Raw genomic sequence first — 13,759 nt, forward strand, 5'->3', positions numbered from 1 at the left:
AACCATCAAATGTTTGGCATCTGCTTGAAAAATGACTTAAAATGAGTAATCATTTATGAAAATAGTTGCTTAATCATTTTTTCTCTTCAATGGACTTCTAAGTGAACTGACCAATCATTGCAGCTTTGCTCTGCAAACAATGGATTCATCTTAATGCACAAAATGTTAATTGGCAACTCTTTCAATAATCAGTCAGTCGTTTATGTCACTTTTTAAAAACCAACCCTGGTTTCCAGTTTTTTAAATGGATATCAGTTTGTCAAATGGAATAGTAAAATTTATATATTTGATTTGACAGAATAGACTATTAGATGAAACTATTAAAATTGGCATTTTTTCACGACGATCGAATAACTGAGAAATCGGATGATTAATCCAGTAGCCTATTATTGGCAGCCCGACAATGAAATGACTTTGAACCCCCACACTTTTATTTTGAAAGACGTCACCGGAAGCTCCGCAGTGTCCAGCTTGACTCTGGTCCCTCCTCAGCATCACCGCATCATCCGCCGTCTTCTCCCTCATTGCGGAACCCAATAAAAGTGACCCCGTAAAACCCAAAACCCGGATCATGGACGACGTCCCTCCCATCATCAACATCTCCATCTCCCTGCGGATCCAGCCCAACGAAGGGCCCGTGTTCTTCAAGGTGGACGGGACCCGGTTCGGCCAGAACAGGACCATCAAGCTGCTCACAGGCTCCAAATACAAGATCGAGGTGGTGCTGAAGCCTGGAAACGTCGAGGCCACGTAAGAAGAAATGCAATTTAAATCGATATTTTGATTATTTTCTTCATCACAGGGTCAGAGATTTGGGTTTATCTGCAGCAGGAGGCCACACAGAGCATTTTACCCACGATCAGTCCGCGAAATAAAAAGGTTTTATAATAAAATCAATCTTATTAGATCTAACGTGTAAAAATAGAAATAAAGCAGCGACAGCCGAGCATGCTGCTGTGCTCTGTGGCCTTCCTCCTCCTCCTCCTCCTCCTCCTCCTGCAGGCCTGCCGCGGCCGATATCCGCCTGAATAAATCATGAGAGGATCGTGTGTGATGTTGTTTTTCATCGCTGGTGGCGACAGGAAGCTTCGTTTGTCTGCTAATGTTCATCCAGACACAAACAGCCCGTGTCGGATCAGAAGTGCGAGCTAACAAGACCCGGTGACACCAGAACGAAGACAAAACTAAATGCAAGAGGGGGTTAGAGGTCAAATAAAACTCAACGTTTGCGATTATAATACCAAAGATCATATGTGTGATTTACACTGGGGACAGGTCTCCCCCACTTTTAAAAAGTATTTGGTTAAAAATGTTCTAAAAAATAGTTTAAATGTTAAATAACAAATGAAAACAATGTAAAAGATTTATTTGAACAATAAGAAAACATGCAATGTGATTTTAACATAGAACAAAACAAATGTGCATTGTCCAAAATAAAGTAACTTAAACTAAAATCGATTACTGCATTATATTCTGTTCCATCTTTATATTTTGAATTGCCACCTGAATTTCCACCATAAATTGGTGCAGAATGTCTCAGGAATGCAGGAAATTAAGTGTTTAGTGCAACCCTAGACCCCCAACTCTTCATTACACACCTAAATAATAAAGCATATTATTATATTTAGCCACTCCATAAACATTATATGTGCTGGACAGCATCTACATTTACTCAAGTACTGTACTTAAGTACAAACTAGAGGTATTTGTACTTTACTTGAGTATTTTCTTTTCATGTCACTTTCTACTTTTTCACCACATCTCAGAGGGAGATATTGTACTTTTTACTCTTACTTTATAAAATATGTTTTGTGATAAATTAAACTTCCCAACAGTTTATACAAGTACAGCAGTTTCTATTTCTCTATTTTGATTGTTTAAGTCGTTTTTTCATTTAAAAGCATTTAATGGTTCCAGCTTAACAAATATGAAGATATTCTGCTTTTCCTTTAATTGTTGATATTTATTTAGAATAATGTAGAGGTTTGTATGGTTGGTTAGACGAAGGGAGCATGATGAAGGCGTCACTTTGGGCTCTGGGTAACTGTGACCGCGGTTCTCACTATTTTCAGAATCTTTACAAACACACAAAATAGCCTTTTTGACTGTCTGACCTTCATGAGTCGACTACAATCAACTGAATGCATCATTGGTTTTAGTTTCTGTGAGGCTCGGGGCAGAAAGCAGTGCTGGAGAAACCTGGTAAGGGAGCTCCAGGACAAGGGCCTCTTACTGAATGATTATTAGTCATATGAGCGGAATATAAACTAAAATAACATGATGTTTGGATACAGAGCCGCTCTACAGGACAGGCCACTATATTAGATTATTAATACTGTGTCCCATTGTGGTTCATAATGCACTAAATAACCAAATGACCAAAAATCAAGTGTCATGCTGTGAATCTGCATCCTTTAAGGGCCACTAGGAGGTCTGGGACTCTGGGGCAGTGCCCGCTTTGCCCACTTGGTAATCCAGTCTGGGTGAATCCTCTGTAAACCTGTTTAATTCAGGAGCAGATGCAGGTTCAGCTTACAAACCCTCCGAAGCACATGACTTACGAACAGTTACTCTACTTTCCATTATTCCAGCTCCATCAAGAGTGACGGACAACAAATCCTTTAAATGAGCAGCCAGACCACAGTGTGAGACAACAGAGGGTTCAGAGTAGGGTTGGGTATCATTTAAGTTTTATCGATTCAGATTCTTCTTCTGAATCAGGGGTCTGGTTCCTTCAGCGCAGATCCTGTCAGCGCTCGGTGACCTTCATCCTCTTCCTTGCTCATCATCCCCTTCATGGCTAAAGTGAAAGGAGTCTCTGTCCTAGAGGGGCGTCTCTGGGGACTCATTTGTAGCCATCACTGGTTTCCCTTTAGTATAAAAGGTGTTTTGTACCTGAGACGTTGCTACTGTTAGCGTTAGCTGGATCTGGGGCGTCATTGTAGCTGGGAGAGCGCGGCACGTTCAACACGGTGCGTTCCTTCAGATTCACGCCGTGTTGAAGTAAACGCTTCGTCATGTTGGAGCTGCTTCCTGCCTCGCACCAAACCTCCTTACTGCAGCTGCTGCATTCTGCTGTGGCCTTCTCTCTTTTAGTGAAGCTAAGCCAAACTTTGGAGCGTTTGCTGCGGTCCGCCACGGTCCAGGACTGGAAACAGAAGGACTCTCTTCTTCATGCTTTGTTAACAAATGAGGTGACGTTAGGTCGGCGTAGCGGCTCCTTTGATGGAGTGTAAATGCTCACTGCAGTTCAGTCATGAATCCACAGGTCTTAGAAATGTGGTACTGGTTCCAACTTGGAGCTGGTTTTCGATACCCAACAATAGTTCAGACTCCCTCCAAATCTGAACATAACAAGTTGAAACCTCAATGCAGGCTTATTAGTAGAACATTAGCAGCTAAGAAGAGTTAATAAAAATGGGACACAGAGCTGCTACTTTAGAAGAACAGAAGGGTTTACATTTAGATTACAGGTGGTGATGGCGCATAGATAAGATGCTTGCCTTTGGTGTGGGAGACCTGGGTTCGATTCCCACTGTGACCCATCCACCATTGTGTCCCTGAGCAAGACTCTTAACCCCTAGTTGCTCCAGAGGCGTGCGACCTCTGACATGTATAGCATTTGTAAGTCGCTTTGGATAAAAGCTGCAGCTAAATGAATATGTAATGTGATTACATCACATGACGTAGAAAGAAGGTACAATCCAAGCCACAGTAACTCAAGGAGAAACCTTTGAGAGTATCAGCACTCAAGGCTCGCAGGTGCTTGCAGGTGTCCTATCCAGGTGTCCTATCCAGTAAAACCCCCTTAATCTAAGGCTGGACGATTTGGCCAAAAATGTTACCACAATAAAAAGTTTCTTGTCTTTCGATTATCGCGATAAGTATCAAATTGTTATTTCTTTCAAGTTTAAAGGCTGATTTTTTGCTCCTCAGTGAAAGTTGAAGAAACCTGATGTTTAATTGTGGTTTAAACTTCTTTATGGTCAGAACACTTGATGCCAAACAGTGGATCACTTCACAAATCTGAGGTAGAACATTCAAAACAAACACATATATGAGTGAAATTAAGTAAAAACCTTTTTCAGTCCAAAAAATAAACATCTTAATAAAAAATGAAGTCCTAATTCTTGCGTGAAGTGAATAAAATCAAATATTTTTTGAATATTTATTGAACATTTGTTATATTGTTATTGAAAAAAAGTATACCGCGATAATTATTGTTATTGTTTTATTGTCCAGCTCTACACTAATCAAGTATGAAACTACTTCCTCCTCACAGCAACATGAACATCGGAGGCATCGTCTTCCCTCTGGAGCAGCAGTCCAAGGACGAGGAGTCTGTGGTTTATCACGGCCAGTACGACACCGAGGGCGTCCCGCACACCAAGAGCGGAGACCGGCAGCCCGTCCAAGTCAGTATAGAGGTGAGATGACAGTGTCGCAGTGACCTTCTGTCAGGTATCAGGTGTCTGTTGTGGCCTTTTTGCTGCAGTGTTTGTGATGACGATTCTGTTTGTGTCCAGTTCAACAAGGCCGGGACGTTTGAGACGGTCTGGCAGGCAAAATACTACAATTACTACAAGAGGGAGCACTGCCAGTTCGGCAACAAATTCAGCAGCATCGATTACGAATGCAAGCCCAACGAGACGCGGACCCTCATGTGGATCAACAAGGAGGCCTTCAACTGAGTCGGCTCGTCCTTCCACCGTCCGCACACCAAATACCAAACAGAGGACATCAGTTGTACCAGGACTACTTTGAACATCGGCATCACAAGAAAAGGACAGCCTTATCTTAAAGGCGGGCTTCAAGTCAGCTGGGCTCTGGTATATGTGTTGTTTTATAAAACAGGGAGGGAAAATAGATGTTTGCGATGATGGTCTTTAAAGGTTTTTGTTTTAAAGCTGCACTCAGCAAAGGTGCTCTTTGGCAGCTTCACATGCCAGCAACAGGGAACAGTCTGAAAAGCATTAATACTCAGATATCCTACACAGTGACGTCATTTAACTGCACACGGCGCGCTCATGTTTGCCAACTCGGCTGTTTTATGATATTTTATATCAAAGGAAACTAAAGGGACAGAACGAGGAAAAGATCTGAGGCTTTAAAGGGCAGTTTCCTCCAAAGGGAGCGCTCACGTATCTGTGTTTTGCTCTTCAGTTTCAATCCATCGCTGCCTGTGTGGGTGGGGATTTCCTTTCAGTGATCAAACGTCAAGAGAAGCATGCAGAGTGTAGCTTTAAAGCAGGGTTAGAGGAACAGGCGGGCATTTTGTGAAATAAGCTTGTATGCCATCTTACCCACAGTCAGATGAGAAGATTTTTATATGCATTTTATCTTGTAGTGCGTTGAGTACAAACACATGTCCGGGATGTTTTTAGCCTAGCTTAGCTCAAATACTGGAAGCAGAAGAAAACTTCTGCCCACGCGTCAAGCAGCACAGAGCAGATGAACCGTGCAGGAAGTCATCATGATAGAAGCACAAACATCAAGGACAGCTGAACAAATTAGCAAAATCAGGAAGGCAAAACGCTCTTATTCTGAAGTGCTCCATGTAGCCGTGCACAGAGCGGGATGGAGCGGCTCACAGAGAGCAGTTATCTGTAGTTGAAACACAAAAACTTACATATTAACAACATGTCAGCAAAGTGCAGGCTAAACGCTCCGCTGCTGAAACACTTCAGTTTGAGATGACGCCGGACAAAACCACGGCACAGCGCCGCCCGTGTGTGTTCGGGTGGCGCCATTCTCCCACGTTTTCCTCCAGTTTTGTTTGTTGTTGTAAAATGTACACGCCCTGTGCCTGCTCTGATTGGTGAGTAGGACCGTAACAGGAGGCGCATGGCGCTTGTGATTGGCGAGTAGATCTGTCACACAAGGATGACTAAGAAATTTGTCTGTAACTGCATGACTGTTTTAAAACGGGTCAGAGGCCTGTATAATTAACCTGCATTTTAATCGCTGTCTTCACGATTAGCTTCACGATTAGCTTCAGCATTCTTTAAATCGCAATTTCGATTTGAAAACGGTTAATCGTTCAGCCCTACTTCTATCCCGTCCTCTCCAAAATTTTACATCAATTAATGATGTTCCTTTACTCCAGTCTCAGTAGGATCACCAAGTAGAGCTGCAGAACTTGGGGATGCACAACATTTACTTCCACTCTTCTCTAGATTACAAGGCGCCATCATAACTACTGCCTCCTCTCAATTCCAGAATCCCAGTGGTTGGTTGTGGACTATTTGGATTGAATATTTAGTTTAACATTAGGCTTCAATACCCAACAGTAAAATCCTGAAGAAGTTCCTGTGCAGCGTAATGACTTGTACAGCTGTGTGAAATAATTCTGCGCCCATCTCCACTGGAAATAATGTGCTAGGTCTGCGCAATGTCACAATTCTAGTCACAAATCTAGTTGTTGATGAACTCTTACCCTGGAGCAGAATGAATCTTCAGTGGTATATAATATTGCTCATTGCTTGTGTGCATGTTCCATGTACAAAGGCTTAGACCTTGTCACAGCAGGCCCGGGTTTGAGTCTTTACTGCATGTCGTACCGGCTCCCTCTCTACCACATTTCCTGTCAGCTCCAACTTACTATGATTAAAGGCTAAAAAGCCCTGAAAATGTCTTTAAAAAATAGAGAAAAACATAGTACAGCATTTAATCTGACAAACGTTTAGTTTATTTGTAATGTATATTTGTTCACTGTTGATGGAGGTAGGCCAGCAGTTTCCCCCTGCTTCAAGTGTTTGTGCTAAGCTAGGCTAAACACAGGACCTATCTCTGCACTGGATGCACACATTTGAAATTCATATCAGTCTTTTCATCGCTCTGAGGAAAAAAAACATTACAGAAAATAAGAAATAAACAAGAGATATCCCCAGAATGTACCTTTAAAGGGTAGTAACGTCTATATTTTTTAACCTGGACCTTATTTTCCCACGTTTTTGTGTCTATGTGACTAACTGGGACATTTTGAAATTGGTCCAGTATTGAGTGAGCGCGCTGCAGTCGCCAGCAGTGAAACATGGCTGCGCCCCATCAAAGTACGTCCACTAAAGAGCTTTTTTACGCCGCTGACAGGCTCAGATTGTTATTATAAGTGTCTGACAACATTATGGAAAGTATCCCTACAGAGAGAGATCTTTTTTTTAAGAGTTAGTTCTTTTTTGTCTATTCAGAAACAGTCGCTATGTCGCTCCAGACCAGACTCCCAGGTGAAATGATTGTTTTGTCAATGGAGTTTGGTGGCTTTGAATCTTGTCAGACACTTGTAATAAGCATTATGTTGTAGCCCTGTTTCACTGCTGCCGACTGCAGCATGATTGCTCAGCATTGGACCACTTTCAAAAGATTTTTATCCTAATTAGTCATATAGACTTAAAAACATGGGGAAATAGGGACAAGGTTGAAAAATGCGTAAGTTATGCTTTAAGGTGGAGTAAAAAAAGCCTTTAAGTTATGAGAAATATTGCAGCACAAGGTGGGAGGGACCAAGCTCCCCAGCTAGCATGGTGTTAGCTGAAGACCAGGATGGAAGACATCTGCGGATGGAACAAGTATTTTACCTTATTTATTAACTGTGTGGTGAGTCTGTGCGAGAGGAGAGACGGTGTATGAGAGGATGTCGATCATTGTAATAGTTTTGACTTTGTAATGTATATTGTGCTATTTAATGGAAAAACATGTAAACACCGTTTAAACAAACAGGTAGCAGTAAAGGAGTGTTACGTTTCTGCCTCCATTAAATTAAATGATCCATGTCTCTTCTTCATGTGGAAAACTGGCCAATTTCAGATGCTGAGACGTCATGTTCGGATACTTCCAGCAGCAGAAAATGTGAGTTTGGTGGCAGAATGAAAGGTTTCAACAATCTAAACTAAATAAAGAAACATTGGGGTTCGGGTCAATCATTCCATGCAATGTTGAAACTCACCTTCAAAAACCATACAGGTGGAAATATTTCAAGAAAAGGTAAACGGAGACAGAACTGCAGAGTGAGGTTAAGAAACAAATTCATTTCTGTAGGAAAGAACCCAACCTCATGGACAATATGACATGTAAGTGTGAGTGGATGATGGTTAGGGTTGGGTAATGTTTTAATTTAACCGATTCAGATTCTTCTTCTTGAATCAGGGTTCTGGTTCCTCAGCACAGATCCTGTCAGACCACGGTGCGTTCCTTCAGATTCACGCCGTGTTGAAGTAAACGCTTCGTCATGTTGGAGCTGCTTCCTGCCTCGCACCAAACCTCCTTACTGCAGCTGCTGCATTCTGCTGTGGCCTTCTCTCTTTTAGTGAAGCTAAGCCAAACTTTGGAGCGTTTGCTGCGGTCCGCCACGGTCCAGGACTGGAAACAGAAGGACTCTCTTCTTCATGCTTTGTTAACAAATGAGGTGACGTTAGGTCGGCGTAGCGGCTCCTTTGATGGAGTGTAAATGCTCACTGCAGTTCAGTCAGGAGCTGAGATATGCAGGAAGTTAGGAGCCGAGGAGCAGAATCCAAACTCACGGGTCTTAATGAATCCACGGAAATGTGGTACCGGTTCCAACTTGGAAACGGTTCTTGATACCCTACCCTAATGATGATGGAGTTTTCCTTTAAAGGATAAGGCTGGTGTTTTTCTAAATTTCAACAAATCCCATGAAAAGACCAAAACAAACCAATGTGTTCGTCTGTCTCTCAATACTGTCTGACTTCTTTCTGTGGCTTTCAGCACCGAGCCCATTGGTTCCCGCAGAAGATCCAATGAGTATTTGGAGCAGCAGGACGGTGTATGTGGGAGTCAGAATAAACTATGCGTGTGTTCATTGATGGGTTTTAATACTTTCTATGGCTCAGAGGAAGAGGCGATATCAGGCTGTGAGACAAACACAGGAGATATATTCACTGCTGGTTTTGGCCTATCTGTGGGATTTGTTGAAAATAAGAAAAATATAGATTATAAGGGGATGTTTTGTCCTGTCTTTTTGAGACACGGTGCTTATCACAGGCTGCAAGTGCTTCACTTTGTGCTGCAACACCTCTTTTCTTTCTCTGTTTTCTCCTGAAGTGCATGGCTGGATTCATTTTGCCAGATTTGATCTGTTTTTTGTTTTATTTGGTTTATTAAGTTATCTCCATGCCTAAACCTTGCTGTTTCGTTATGTATTGAACTAAGGCGAATGAAGTGTCTTTGTGAATAAAACACCATACTGAACCAATACTAATTTACAGTAACATTTGAAGTTATTATCAAAATAAACTCAGCTTAGTTAGTATGAGGACCCTTTCCTGAAGTAAAAGTAGCAATAAAACAGTAAAAATACTTAATTATTATTATTGCATATTAATTAATTAGATTATTATTACAAATGTATTAATACGTAGTAATATATTTAACTGTTGTAGTTGGAGCAGAGGAGCAGCTCATAGTAGTTCAGTCCAATTCATCATGTTTTAAAAGCTAGAAACTATAACTGCTAAATAAATATAACGTAAAAATACTCAAGTAAAAGTACAACTACAAGTATGGTCCTTTAGTAAATGCACTTACTATGACTGTATAACTTTGATGTCACTCTACTATATTTATCTGTGGCTAATAATTACCTCACATAAAGACTAAATAAAAAGATATTACAAGCACATAAACTATAATGTATGTGTAACACAAGAAGCAGTTTATTGTGCTTCACATCCAAAATTTTGTGCACAGTATTGCTACGATTAAATGTAGGGTAAGTGCACTCTGTTATGCAAGACAGGTTAGCTTAGCACTTATTTTAGTAGATAACAGGATCCTGCTGTCATGAAAATACAATGAGTGGTGTCTGTTAGATTTGGTGTCGGCACATAGTCAATATTTAATAAGGATCAGGAGGAGAAATTTTTACTGCAGGCACTTTATACAATGGCTCTTCCTTGTAGTCTACTGGAAGCTGTAACTGTAACCCTTATACGGCCAATATAAAACCCAGCAATGTATTTTCATATAAACCTGATTAAAATACCACCTATAGGCTTAGCAGATGAGATAATGGCTGCTAAGAGCATGTTTGGCAATTTCAGTAATTATTACAATGAGCTAATTAATGGCCAAGAACCAGAAATGGCTTTAATTTTTGCTTCTAGTTAAAGGGTGAGTTCTAAATTTTCATCCTGGAATTCAACAAAGTCTATGTGACTAAATGGGACAACGTATTTTGAAACTGGTCCAGTATTGGGCGAGCACACTGCAGTCGGACGCAGTGAAACAGGGCTGCAACATAATTCTTGTGGGCAACTGGATTCAAAGTACTTTGAGAACCACTGCACTAGACAATATTGTTGTTACACATTCATGCCAATAAAGCTAATTTGAATTGAACTGAATTGACTATAATAGTTTGAAGTTAGAATGAAGTTTTCAGATCCCTTCTTTAAGTAAATGTACTAATACCTCACTGTAAAATTACTGCATTGAAAATGTTACTTAAAAGTATGTAAGTATAAAAAGGAAAATTAACGTAAAGTATTAAAATAAAAGTACTCAATATACATTTAAATTAGCAACTCTTCATTTGTTTTGTTTGTGTAAAAATTTGTGTAAAAAGAGAATTCTGAGTTTAAAGTTGGAATTCTAAGATGAAAGAATTCTGAGATTGAAGTCAGAATTTTGAGTTGAAGAATTCTAAGATTACAGCTGGAATTCTGATATTAAAGACAGAATTCTAAGATTAAAGACAGAATTTTGAGTTTATTAAAGTTGGATTTCTGAGATGAAAGTCAGAATTCTAAGATTAAAGTTGAAATTCTGATATTAAAGTCAGAATTCTGAGATTAAAGACAGAATTTTGAGTTTAAGAATTCTGAGATTAAAGACAGAATTTTGAGTTTAAGAATTCTGAGATTAAAGACAGAATTTTGAGTTTAAGAATTCTGAGATTAAAGTCGTGAAGGTCTTTTCACACGGAAAGCAACACTCTTCGGAGTTGCTCTGCGCTTCTCATGTGAACAGACACCGAGACAAGCGCTCCGTGAGTAAACAGAAGGCGCTCTGTGGGTAGTAACCATGGCAACGGCTTCTGTGCGCTACTGTATTCCTTCATAGCCTAGCTTAAAGTAAAACTTTAAGTAACGTTAGTTGATAGGCTATATTATATATATATATTATTCATATTCACATAGCTGATAAATCTAGTCATGCAAACGCCCTCCCATTAATGTCCCAATAACTGTTCAGGGAAGTCACAGACAGAGAGGATCAGTCTCTCAAACATCTTCTTTTTGTGCTGTGCGTCGAGAGAAAGTTCAAGTCAATTCAACTTTGGCAGGGGCGGGAGTGTGTGTGTGAGACAGTTTCATTTTTCTTTTTTCGTATGTGGCTATAATAGGCCTATAGTGCTCACCTCTACAATCGTATTCGCCATAGTTGATACGAGGTGCGACTTGAAAAGAAATAGCCTTAGCCCATAGGCTATAAAATAAAATAAATAGCTTAAACATGTAATATTGACTTTTTGTTTCACACTGCACACGAACACCATTCTCCTGGTTCTGGCCCTCCATTCACCCCAACCACGTTCTTACTCAGTCTTTTCTGTTAAATATCATATACCTGCCTTTACCGTCACAAACTGACGCTACAGGGCTTCCCCCCCTGCGTTGAACTATGACGCTATAGGGATCCCCAGTGCGTTACAAAGAGACACCAATAGGCCTTGACCATGCCATATGTGATGAGTCTGGTGAAGGGATATAACACCAGTCAAAGACAGAACAAAATGCAGCTCCTTTGTTTTCAGTTATGGCTTTAAAACAGAAAAACCAAGAAATGATGATGTTTTTCCGATTTGGTTTTGAAACAAAATAATGAACCATACATGGACTGATATGTTTTTTTATATCTTAAGTATATTCCTATTACATCATAGTGAACAGTTTAATCTCTAGTGATTAAAAAACATTTTGTTATCTTGATTTTAAAGATTTAGTTGGATAATTTTGAATAGGTAGATTTGCGGCAACCTTCTTTGACTGACAGAACCACTTTTGCGCATGTGCAGAATGGATCTGGCAGGCGGTACGGATTTGGCACTATAAGTCGCCACTGATGCAGGCTCAGTAAAATGGGTGGAGCGAGAACACATCCGGGTATTTGACTATACATGGCTAGATGCAGACTTTTGAAGTGGAACAGTACTTGGGCTGCGACTGATGACGTATCACAAGTCCACAAGAACACAAGTACAGACAAGCACGCAGATTGAGAAACAGCAAATGTGAGAATTTTGAGTGTAAAAATTCTGAGATTAAAGTCTGAATTCTGAGATTAAATTCCGAATTCTGAGATTAAATTCCGAATTCTGACTTTTACAATTCAAATAAAATTGTCACAAAAAGTAATGTTGTAATTTTAAATTTAATGTTGTAATTTTGAGTTTAATAATTCTGAGATGAAAGACATTAAATTTTTAACATATGGCCCTAATCCTCTTCCGTAGCTCAGTCATCTATCAGTGGCTGGGTGCGAGAGTGATTCCTCTTGTCAATAGACGAGCTTTGCTTAGCACCTTTCAGTCCTCCTCCTCCTCCTCCTCCTCCTCCTCTCTCTCCTCACCACCAGCCTCCCTCTCTGCTCTCTCTCTCTGCTCTCTCTCTCCCCCTCTCTGCGGCTCTATCTGCGGGCGCTGCAGTGAATCTCTCCCCCGCTGTCAGACTCGGTGCAGCCAGACAGCCGGTGGTCGCTACCTGACCGTTAAAAGTCACAAAGCTCGTTGAAAACGTCGTATTTATCCGACCGTGTCGACCCGCTAACGGAGCTTTAAATCACCCTCCTAGCAAGCGCAACAACCCCCCGGCGGCAAAATGGTAAGAAAATCTGTTGTGCATTTATTAAAATGATAATATCTAACCTTAACCTTTATTTAGTAAAAACAGCTTCTCCTCCTTCGACTGTACAGTTGGCTTCATAACTAGCTCTCCAGGCTAACCTGCTGCTAGCGACCGTTAGCATAGCGGTGACATTAAAAAGATCCTAACCGATTGTGGCAGTTTGTTTATGACAGTGTTTGTAAATTATTGTTTTATTTACAGGTTTTTTTTCAACGGACACATTTTCACACATTGACACATTTCCATCATGTAACGGAACTTCGATATGTGGCGTGGGATAGAATGTGGTAACAAAGCTAGCTAGTGAGGAAATGAGAAAAATTCTGTTAAGGGTTTTGCTAGCAGGTTAGCTAGCTGGAGGAGCGTCAAGTGCGCAGCGAAGTGACGGCGGAAGTGTCGTAACGGTGCCATCAGAATAAAAGCTGTGTGGAAGAAGAGCATTATCGCCTAATTGAATAAACTACGACTGCAACTAACAGATGTTTTTATTAGAGATACATTATTTAGCCGAGTATTTAGTTAGAAAATTAAATCTGCATCTAAAATATAAAGGTATTCTGAATATTTGACAACTTTTCTGAACTATTCTGAATATTTGACAACTTTTCTTGAGAAATTACTTAATTGTTAACCTGTTGTAAAATAAGCATTACATGGATTCGGCTGTAATCAATGCTTATATAACGCTTATATTGTTGTTAAATTATCACTATTTATAATTATTGTGTTAAACAATTATTGTTAATTCAGAATATTTGGCATTTTTTCTTGAGAAATGACTCAAAAGAATAACTATAAAAAGAATAATTCTCTAAAATTAGCATTACACGTGTCAAAGGTTGGGCTTTTATTAGTCCTTTGCTTCGTTGTTAAATAATTGCTATTCATAATGTCCACAA

At 40.2% G+C, this 13,759-nt stretch overlaps 2 protein-coding genes across 2 annotated transcripts in view; both read left to right on the forward strand.

Moving 5' to 3' along the window:
* The first annotated feature begins 355 nt into the window (after nucleotides 1-355).
* cnrip1a (cannabinoid receptor interacting protein 1a) lies at nucleotides 356-7,769 on the forward strand. The gene is made up of 3 exons (XM_038734568.1): nucleotides 356-750; nucleotides 4,283-4,427; nucleotides 4,527-7,769. The coding sequence occupies exons 1-3, from the start codon at nucleotides 572-574 to the stop codon at nucleotides 4,689-4,691; spliced, it is 489 nt and encodes a 162-aa protein (XP_038590496.1). The 5' UTR covers nucleotides 356-571; the 3' UTR covers nucleotides 4,692-7,769.
* Nucleotides 7,770-12,559: 4,790 nt separating this feature from the next.
* Nucleotides 12,560-13,759, forward strand: part of ppp3r1b (protein phosphatase 3 (formerly 2B), regulatory s1ubunit B, alpha isoform, b) — a 55,541-nt gene continuing 54,341 nt past the window's right edge. Inside the window, exon 1 of the mRNA XM_038734658.1 lies at nucleotides 12,560-12,836. Within this exon, the coding sequence (XP_038590586.1) occupies nucleotides 12,834-12,836 (3 nt within the window). The 5' untranslated portion in view covers nucleotides 12,560-12,833. The remainder of the gene's footprint in view (nucleotides 12,837-13,759) is intronic.

This window comes from Micropterus salmoides, unplaced genomic scaffold (genome assembly GCF_014851395.1).
Source record: "Micropterus salmoides isolate LMB-PRFRI ecotype aquatic unplaced genomic scaffold, ASM1485139v1 Ms_hic_scaffold_1, whole genome shotgun sequence".
Lineage (NCBI taxonomy): Eukaryota > Metazoa > Chordata > Actinopteri > Centrarchiformes > Centrarchidae > Micropterus > Micropterus salmoides.

Coding starts and splice junctions, on each gene's coding strand:
- cnrip1a (XM_038734568.1), top strand. CDS start 572: ATGGACGACGTCCCTCCCATCATCAACATCTCCATCTCCCTGCGGATC. Junction 751..4,282: donor CCTGGAAACGTCGAGGCCAC/GTAAGAAGAAAT, acceptor TCCTCCTCACAG/CAACATGAACATCGGAGGCA. Junction 4,428..4,526: donor CCGTCCAAGTCAGTATAGAG/GTGAGATGACAG, acceptor GTTTGTGTCCAG/TTCAACAAGGCCGGGACGTT.